The sequence below is a fragment of the Dama dama genome, chromosome 13 (genome assembly GCF_033118175.1).
Source record: "Dama dama isolate Ldn47 chromosome 13, ASM3311817v1, whole genome shotgun sequence".
Lineage (NCBI taxonomy): Eukaryota > Metazoa > Chordata > Mammalia > Artiodactyla > Cervidae > Dama > Dama dama.
In genome coordinates this window covers 14,426,050-14,436,477 of record NC_083693.1, presented here as the reverse complement: position 1 = coordinate 14,436,477, position 10,428 = coordinate 14,426,050, and the positions used below count along the sequence as shown (strand labels likewise).

The 10,428-nt window shown below is 43.6% G+C and overlaps 1 protein-coding gene across 4 annotated transcripts; it reads right to left on the bottom strand.

The window, feature by feature from the left end:
• Positions 1–590: 590 nt before the first annotated feature.
• On the bottom strand, positions 591–9,652 carry SELENOS (selenoprotein S). Of its 4 annotated transcripts, none has more exons than XM_061158552.1 (7): positions 9,484–9,652; positions 8,726–8,860; positions 6,563–6,669; positions 3,219–3,308; positions 3,041–3,122; positions 1,829–1,876; positions 591–1,228 (listed from the first exon to the last, which is right to left on the bottom strand). In XM_061158552.1, the coding sequence occupies exons 1-7, from the start codon at positions 9,557–9,559 to the stop codon at positions 1,149–1,151; spliced, it is 618 nt and encodes a 205-aa protein (XP_061014535.1). In that variant the 5' UTR covers positions 9,560–9,652; the 3' UTR covers positions 591–1,148. The 4 variants fall into 4 exon arrangements, with proteins under 4 accessions (XP_061014535.1, XP_061014536.1, XP_061014537.1 ...); XM_061158553.1 differs by having other exon boundaries at positions 3,041–3,119; positions 9,484–9,650; XM_061158554.1 differs by lacking the exon at positions 1,829–1,876 and having other exon boundaries at positions 9,484–9,649.
• Positions 9,653–10,428: the final 776 nt, after the last annotated feature.

Genomic DNA, 10,428 nt, shown 5'->3' with positions numbered 1-10,428 from the left:
AGAACTCTTAAAAGTTCGTTTATATCCTACAGGGAATCAATCTCTTGAGAAGTAAATAACAGACCTAGATAAAGTATTTTAACCCAAGTCTAAAACTTTCCATTATTCTTTCTCATGATCTTGACATGAAGCAGGGATCAGCAAACTACAGGCAGCAGGAACAATCTAGCCTGTGAGCTCAATATTTTTAAATGTATTTAACAATTCTTTAAAAATTTAAAAAATAAAGACTGCGCTGCCTGCCAAGCCTAAAATCTTTACTACCTGGCCCTTTATAACATACTTCACAGAGGCTCTGGACAAGGACGTAAGAAATGAGTGCAAGACAGAGGACTCACAGGGCTTCCAAAAACCCCACTGACCCCTGATGTACTTATAGGCAAGATGTTTCTTTGCCCTATTAATGCAGAAACTCAACTCACAGTGCCTGGTTTTGTGGATAAACCCCCAGGAGCCCTCCAACTCTGAAAACTACTTCAGGTGTCCCACTTTTCATGCTCTATGAGGTGAGCAATAATGAGAAGAGAAAGTAAGTCTTATTAATGGGAGGTTGTGAATGATAAAAAGCTGTATAATATTAGATAGACAAATTCAAGTTCATAAAGAAATTTCCTTAAATTTAATAAAGATACTGAAAATGTTCTCTGCATTTTTTTTTTAATATTTACACTTTTTTTTTTTTTTACAGTTCTGTACATATAAATTTACAGAACAACCCCATCAACTGTCTGCATCAGTAATCCTTGCTGGTGGGTTCACCATTTACAAGGAAGACATCATTCAACGCAAGCTGTCACAGAGACTGTCCTACCAGCAAGGACCTCTTAACTTGAAGGATCATTGCCAGGTCTCTTTTATCAAGATCACCAATCACCTGGAAGCCCTTAGCTACCAACTAACAACGACCTATGAAATCAATGAACAGTCACTGGCTTCAGTGCAGTGTGACTAACTGCAATTACTGTCTAGTGGCCATGTCCACATCCTATGCTGCCTTCAATCCTTGAAGTCATCAGTATAGTTAAGAACAGAAACAAAGCCCCCACCCCCCGGCCAATCACTGTGAAAAGCATGCGTAAGGCAATTGAGTTGAGGGTTAAGGATTCATCTTGCTAATGTCAAAAGTGACACTAACAAGATTCTTAGCCTCATCCACCAGATGAGGGTCCTCTGCGTCCAGGTCTCCAGGAGCAGGTTCCACCACCTTCACCAGACAAAGGATTGTAACCTGTGGCAACAGAAAAGGAAACAAAACAGTGCTGGAAACATTTTGCATCAAACAGAAGACTGTAAGCCTGATATGCAAAGCACTGCAAAGATACGATCCTATTCTCATGAACATTTTCATAAAACTTTAAGCTACCACAAGAGAAAAAAACTTTATAATGTGATTGCATTATATATACTGAACTGACTTTCTAGAATGTGATTGCAGTCTGAACTGACGTGAATAAAACAAGCCATTCAGCTTCTGTTTTAGCTATCAAAACACAAAAATCTCCCCCAAATACACAAAAAATTTGCCCCCAAAGCCACTCAAGATGGTTAAATTTAAATATATAAAGGCTTCTAACTGTAGTGCTTAATAAAATGAATACATTCAAGTAAGAACTTATCAAGCTACAGAAAATAAATTATAAAAATCAAAACAGAATGGAACTTGCTGTCACTTTCACCAGTCAGAACTGGAAAATCCACATGCCCCAGCCCCCACACCCATCCTTGCCCACTCATTAACTTCCTAAAGTTAATAGACATTTGGCGACCATTCTGCTCAGGCTCTAGAGTCAGCAAGACCTTAAATGAGGTGGTTTTGTTTCTTACTTACTGTAGAATCTTTGGTCACCAACTCCCTGTGACTCAGTTTCTTTAAGGCCTGTAAAGACAAGCCATTCGAAGCCTCCAGCTCTGGATTGCTGGGAATGCTAGAGGCATGCACACAGCACACCATACATTCCATTTTCTACAATTGTCTCCTGAATACTACCACTCTTTGCTCTGCAAAATGGTCTTAGAAGATTTCTTGCTGGAGCACGAAAAAGACTTAAAAAAGCATTTTCTTTTCAGACACACCACTCCCCTATACAGGACAGCTTTGAGTTCCTAACACAAAGGAAGGGATCAGAGCCCACTTTAAAGGGCAGCCCACCTTGTGTCCCGGCTTCACAGAGCTCACAGGCTTCACAGACTCCCCTCAGTCCTCCAAGAGGTTGGCCGGGCTTCCACACCTCTGCCTCTGCTGGCACCTAGCCAGAGAAAACCCCTCCTCCCAGATAGAAAAAAGTGTCTTCAGCCTAGAACTGGTTCCTTCACAAAGTATTCTAATGCTTTTGCCCACCCCTCTCTCCAGATGGAGGAGGATCTCCTGGCAGATCACAAAGGATTACTTATTTTCAATTGTATGGGAGTCCCATCTTCCCAAAAGTACGTGAAAGTCCTCAAGGATGGGATGGTACGGACTGCTATGGAGCCACCCAGAGTGCTGGGGGGTACTGCACACAAAAGGTCTCTTAATGAGTATCTGTTCATGCTTCCTTGAGGGAGTTATTTCTAAGAAACAAGGCAGCCCTGGCTGTAAAGACCAAACCCCAGGTCCTAGGTCCCTGACCCATTCATATGCAAAACAGGCAAACTACTCCTTGCCTCACTTAACTCACCCATTACAGGACTGTGGGATCAAGTGAAAAATACTAAAATACAAGTGCAACTGTCCCGATTATTTCCTGAGAGCCTCGAGTGACCTCCTTCTTCATTGCTGATCAACTGCTAACTTTTGTGAGGCCAAGGAGGTCAGAGGCCTCCTGGAAACAGGACATGCACCCACAGCCTTGCTGGAGGCCCTGGGGCAATGATAGGGTTCAGCAGGTTGGTCATTTCTAGCTGCTGATGGCTGTTTTACATCTATTTCTTTTATTTAATCTTCATAATCTACACTTAAGAATTAGTCTCAGTTTATAGACAATGAATCAAGGAAAGAGAATCCTGTTTCAGGTAAATTCAGCCAGTCATTGTTCAGAATGCTTTAACGTTTGACACTTACCTCCTCCTCGCAAAGGCTTTCTGTCAGATTTTCGTTTCGGGATGACTGATGAAGTAGAAGGCCCAGGACTGTCTTCTTCCTGCTTGAACATATACAGGCTTAAGAATCTAGTTAAGACATACTACTCCACGAATCTTCACCTACTTCAAAAAGTCCACTAGGTTGAAGGCTACATCACCTGAGGCTTTCTTGTATTTCCTTTATAACTTTTTCCTTCTTGCATGCTATCCCACATTTCAATCTTCTGTCTCCTTTTTTCTTCTTCAAGCTGAGGAAGAATAGCACATGATACAGAATGAATTCATAAGCTGCCATCTTTCTCAAAGAAAATGTGCTTTTGATAATCTGTAATTTAAATGTTCTTCAAACTTTCACCTGCACTTTCTTCAGTTAATAAAGCAGCTATCATCTAGTGGTGTGTGAGTTTAATTCAGATACAGAATCTTTTGCTTTTGCATACTATTAAAGAAAGCAAAAAGTGTCACAGAAGAAACAATACCTGTTCTTCTTTTAAACTAGACATTTCTGGTCATGTGGAAGAACCCTGACTTGAAAAGGGTCAGTGTGGCTGGCAGGTGTGCTTTGCTGCTATTTGGCTGTGTCACCTGAGGAAAGTCAATTAACCCTTCAACTTCGAAGGCTGTGAGGAACCAATCAGAGCAAATTTGAAAGTTCTCTCAAAGTAAGGTACTGTGGGAGCATAAGAGAAAACTAATCTCAGTAGAAAACTATGTCCAACAACGAGCACCTGGGAAAGCTTGAGCAGTGAACAGGAGGGAAACACAGTGCCCGAGGTCTTCACCTCTGCTTCCTACTCCTTGAACAACTGGGTACTGCAACTCACGTGCACACAAAGGTCAATAACTCTCTCAATTCCTGATGCAACCCAAACCCAAACTTCAATTCATTCTGGTTCCAATTAAACTGTGATGCCACAAAGATATCCAAGAGGATGCATTAGAAAGCACATATCCGGAAATTTCTTAACGGCTCAGGGTCAATCACTGTTAAGCCCAAATGCCTGTCCCTTCATGCCTTCACTGTCTACAAGTACAGGAGGTTAAGGAAGAAACTGCTTCTTTTTTTAAATTTTTATTTATTTATTTATTTATTTTTAAAGAAACTGCTTCTTGATCTGAAGGTTCTTTTATGTTTATAGCCAACATGGAAAACACCAGAATGGTACACAGTGAAAAATTCTGAGACCACATACAAGAGAACAGACTAAACTGTGAGACAAGAAGACTGTTACTTTTCTTAAGTATACAGAACCATGCTGACTACACTGAAGTCTCTGACTGTGCAGATCACAAACTGTGGAAAATTCTTAAAGAGATGGGAATACCAGACCACCCTACCTGTCTCCTGGAAAACCTGTATGCAAGTCAAGAAGACAGAATCAGACATAAACAATGGTCTGGTCCAAAACTGGGAAAGGAGTATGTCAAGGCTATACGTCACCCTGCTTATTTAACTTCTATGCAAAGTACATCACGGGAAATGCCAGGCTGAATAAGCACAAGCTGGAATCAAGATTGCCAGGAGAAATATCAATAACCTCAGATATGCAGATGACACCACCCTAATGGCAGAAAGCATCAAGAGCCTCTTGATGAAGGTGAAAGAGGAGAGTGGAAAAAGCTGGCTTAAAACTTAACATTGAAAAACGAAGATCACAGCATCCAATCCCATCACTTCATGGCAAACAGATGGGAAAACAATGGAAACCGTAACAGACTGTATTTTCGTGGGCTTCGAAATCACTGTGGATGGTGACTGTAGCCATGAAATTAAAAGATGCTTGCTCCCTGGAAGAAAAGCTATGACCAACCTAGACAGCATATTAAAAAGCAGAGACAGTCCTTTGCCAACAAAGGTCCATAGTCAAAGCTATGGTTTTTCCAGCAGTCATGTATGGATGCTAGAGTTGGACAATAAAAAAGGCTGGGCAACAAAGAATAAATGCTTTCAAACTGTGGTGCTGGAGAAGACTCTTCTGAGTCCTGTGGACAGCAAGGAGAACACACCAGTCAATCCTAAAGGTAATCAGTCCCGAATATTCAATGGAAGGACTGACGCTGAAGCTGAAGCTCCAATACTTTGGCCATCTGATGCGAAGAACTGACTCATTGGAAAAGACTCTGATGCTGGGAAAGATTGAAGGTGGGAGGAAACAGGGGTGACAGAGGATAAGACGGTTGGATGGCATCACCGACTCAACGGACATGAGTTTGAGCAAACTCCCACAGATGGTGAAGGACAGAGGAGCCTGGCGTGCTGTGGTCCATGGGTTTGCAAAGGGCCAGACACACGACTGAGAGACTGAACAAACAAAACAGAACCACAACTTTAAAACTGAACACAGGCTTCTATCCTTTCTCCAATTTTAGGAGGCTCACATTACAGATTTTAAAAACAATCTTTTAAAAGCTTTTTTTTCCCCAGCTACATCAGCAAACTGGGTAAATGATCAGGCTGTTTTACTAAATGCAAAAAACTCAAACCCTCAAGTCATTAATTTTGACATGTAGAAGGAACTTAACTTACTCTTAGGCTCTAGAAACAAAACAATTAAATATTTCTCAAAAACTTTAAAACACTTTCTAAAGTTTAAGAAAAAAAAAAAACTGCTTAAAAATAGCATCTATGTGTATTATGCTGCCATTTCTATGGAAAAATTACATAAGCATGCATTTATAGATGGATGAAATATTTCTGGAAAAATACCTAAAAAACTTTGCTCTGTCCTTTCACTCTGGGCTCCAGCCACGATAGGGACACCAGCCATGTACTAAGTGATCATGCAGAAAACAAAAGCCACCAGTGGTGGCAGAGAGGCATTTCTTTCTGGAAATACCAGAGACACATGTAAGACCAGCAGGAAGACCAACTTCTAAGGGGATAAAGAGGGGCCCAGAAACATCTGTAATGAAACCAGAAAGTGGAGCCTACACTTAGCTGCTTCAGTTACACAGACTGGGGCCAACACAGGAAGTGTGACTTCACTCCTGTGAAGAGCAGCACAAGCCACCTGGCTGCTCAGGTCACTTCAACAGTAGCCCCTGGTTCTTCCTCCCCACCACCTCAGTCCATTGCCACCCTCCCCTGGCTCTTCTTTACTCCACTGAAGAGTGGCCCCACCGAGTCAGGTCCTGTGAGATGCAAAGCTTGAAATTGACCATGAAGACGCTGAATGTGTGTTCTGCATCTGGTGGTACGGCTCCTGCACATAGCACATGGTTTTGTTGGGCAAAATACTGCTATAAGGGAACCACCACTTAAAAGTAAAAACATAAATACAAGACTACTTAAGATATTTAATTCTTTAAGAGCAATTCACCTCTAAATATTAAGAAATTACACAAGTAAAACACGCTGAGCAATACTTAACTAAGTGGAAATGATTCAGCCTGAAAGTGTTCCCTGTACCCACCATAATGTGAGTGCATGCACACACACATACACACACTTTTACCAACTAAATCTCAAATATCATGTATTCAAACTAAAACCAGTACATACCTGTCTTAATTTCTCTTTATGTTTTTCAACTTGTGCATTCAATTCTTCTTGCATTTTCAAACGAGCAGCTGCTAAAGCCTCCTGCCGTTTAACAACAATATCAGGTTCTGAAAAGGCAGAAAAAAACTGGAATAAAGCACCTTGTAAAATATAAAATGGAAACTCTTGAGGTCTATATTATTAGAAGTGTACAGAAATCAAACAATACAAAAACTTTTTAACATGAATAAGCCTATTCTTCTGGATATATTTAATTACTGCTTAAAGGGGAAGGAGACTATCACACAGCCTCAGTTCAGAGTCCTTGTTAAATACTTACAGCATCAGAAATCTCTGTTCAAAAGAGATTTCTGGGCTACCTGAGCAGTCCCAATTCAGAGAATCTGGCATGGGCCCTAAGATTAAAATATAAGTGGTCAGGCAGCCTCAGCAAAATTTGATTTCACATCCTGGATACCTCCTAACACCCAGCCTCTAGGTTTACCAGAATTCTAGAAGATAACTAAGGGAAAGAAAGTTTTCTATCATTAGCTATCACCTTATTAGTCTAGATATATACCAGAAAGAGATAAAGATATTTAGGTATTTTATCCTTGTTTCTACAGAAAAAAAAAATCCTTCCAACTAGCGTTAATAGAAATGGCCACCCCAGATATTTATTTTTATCTGGTTTATACAACGAAGCAAATTACACAAAAACACAAGTTTCTGACCTGCTTTATGCAGACCACTGTGTTTAGGGAGCACTACAGAGAACTACGCAGTGGTGTGACTAATTTTCTCTACAAAGAAACAAACTAGAACTATTATGTTCACATCAGCACCATCCAAAGGATATGTGATCACCATTACCCACAGACAGTAAAAAGCAATGGAAAAAAGGTCACTTAACTGAATCCACATAAAACAGGGGACAAAATGGGTATGGCTGGGAGTTGTGTGTACGTGTGTGGTGGCAGAAATGAACAGATTTTTACCTTTAAAAATGAAACTATTGTTTTACTTTATAGAAATGTGAATTGTAGCAACATTTGAAATTGCTGTTTTATTCTTAGAAAAAAAGAAATTATGTGTGGATTTTTTAAACCTAATTTTCCTAACAAAATTGTACAACACAAAGTACACCTTTCACTGCACATTTACTTTGTGCAACGCTTCCTTAAAACAAACTCCTCTTCTGAGATGCCCATCCCATTATCTTATAAATCCACTCCTCAGCTGTCAGCAGCTCACAGTGCCAGTAATGGCTTGTACCAGGTGACTGAAGCTGTTCTCTAACCTCATCCACTTCACATTATCCTGCAACTTAAGCAAGATTTACAACTATACTTTGTTTTTTGGGATATATAGCCAACAACCAAAAAAACTGAGATAATGGCAGGACCACAGGGTTTCATGGGAGAGGAGAGTGAAGGAATTTTTTAGGTCCTTCTACTAATGACTACTTTTAAGTTATGATGTTTGTTTTCTTCCCCAGCTTCAAAACTGTGGTGACTCAGATCACTGATGATTAGTAGTTATTTAATTATACTACTATTATCAAAATACTGAACATTTCTTTTGAATATGTTCTCAGAAACTGTAACTTCTAACAAGTTAAAAGGTGACTGTTTTAGAGGGAATGAGTTTTTGAAACAGCCATGTGTAAATCTGCCATCAGGTCTGATGAGTAAGTTGTGAAAAGCAAAATACAGTGGATGTGAGGAACTAAGGCTGAGTTTCCTGTCACTCACAAGGGTTCTAGAGATAACTGAGAGTTAGTAGGCACACCCATAACTAGAGAAGCTGTGACGCTTTCATTTTAATCTCTCCTGTAAATGAAGAATGATGCAAGCAGAGGGTGTTCTACACATCATCAAGCAGGTTTTTCACCCCATCAAAAACTGAAATTAAAAAAAACACTATTGCAATTCACCAAAATCAACTTCAGAAGTGTAAAATAGTTTTCCTCCCACACAGATTAGACGGATACCTCTTACTCATAACAATAGACTAACTTATAAATACTACAAGTACGGGTAAAGCCACGCCTTCAGTCCACTTCCCTGGAAAATTCTATGGACAGAGGAGCTTGGCAGGCTACAGTCCATGGGCCCCAAAGACTCGGACACGACAGAGCGTACACGCGCGCACACGCACGTACACACACACAGACATACTAACCCAGAGCAGCGGCAGCTTGGTCTAAGTGCCTCTGCCTCAACGCCCTCAACCGGGTGGAAAGCTTCTGAAAAACCACGTAGAGAAGGATGCAGCTGAAGACGATGTACCAGCCATAAGTGGCCAGCAGGGAGCCCACTGAAAAGAATAAAACATTCACAGTTTTCAAGAAACTAAAAATGACACTACCACCGGACTTTCCTAGCGGAGGACTTCCTAAGGCAGTTAAAACAGCGAGAAGTACAATCCAGGGATCCCTGAGAAGGTACTTCTCAGCCGTCTGAGGAATCGGAGGGGCAAGCCCGAGGCAGGCGGGGCACGACAGCCGGGTTTTGAAGGATGACGGGGTGTGTCCGAATCAGGAAGGGAAGGGCTTTAAGGATCCAGGCAACGGACGGAAAAGGGTAGCCGCGGGGGCCTGGCACAGGACAGAGTTTGGGGCCGTGCGCGAGGGCGCGGCGGTGGGGGGAGCGCGGCTTGGCGGCAAACGCCAAGGGCCCAGTGAGCCCAGTAGCCGCGACCCGGAAGGGCTTGTACCGCCTGTGTCGCGCAAGATAAAGGACTAGCCCAACCAAGGGCCGACTGCAAAGCCCAGGGAAGCCGGGCTCCGGGAGAGCCTCCGCGCGCGGCTTCGGCCCACCGCCCAGGACTGCGGGCACCGGCCGCCGGCCGGCCCGGCCCAGAGCGCCGTGGAGGACTACTCACTGAACATGGCGGCGAGCCGGCTGTGGTGGCGCGGCCCGCGGCGCGCGCCCACTCACCCGTGACGTGAAGGAAACGCAGCCCCTCGGTCTCCAGGGCGGGCCGCGCGGACAGCTGATCCCCGTCCCGCTCCATGGCGACGCAGCCCCGGCCACCTCCCCGCCGCACACGCCCGCCGAGTCAGCGCCGGCCTTCGCCTTCCGGCGGGCCCCTAGTACACGTGGCGGCCGGGGCGGCTTTCCGGCCTCCCGGCCAATCGGGTGGCGAGGCGGCCCGGACGTGCGGCATCGCCGCGGGGGCGTGGCCGAGGCGGGCTGAGCCCTCCCGGGCGGCACCGGGAACCTGAGGCGCGCCTTACAGCCTGCGCCGCGTCGGATGTTTACTCTCGTACTGATTGGACACCGAGGTCTCAAGACTTTGCCCTGGGCAAACAGGATTTGCGTCCACGCCCTTGTTTGCTGGCACCTTAAGCAACTGGGACTTCGCAGATTGGCAACTCCCGGCTATTCCGGGTTCCAGCCTTCCCCTTCCGCAGCCTCTGTTACCTTTCATAATTGGGAAAGTCCCCGCTGACCCTGCGCCGTTCTCTCCTCCAGAATCAAAATCTCCTGGGAAAGAATCAGCGTTAACAACGGCTCCAACACGCGTTGAATCAATAATTACTAAGTATTATAACACATCACAATTATTTATAATAATGTCCTGTCTTTTCTCTGCCTGCGATGCCCTCTGCCACACCATTGCACTACTCGCTTAGTGTCCTACCTTAACCACCCTATTTGGAATTTGATCTTGAGCCTTTTTTGGAGGAGGATTTAAAGTGAAAATACTCCCCTGTGTCTCAGAAGAAGGGTTGAGGATTAGGAAGAGAAAATAATCAGCAGGTGATGGCATCAGAGTGCTCTGCCACCTTAGCGTGCACAGACGTGAGCCTGGGGTATCCTGGGGGGATTCCACTGCTCTTTTCCCTAGAAGTTTCTCAAGGGACTTGAACATGGACCCAC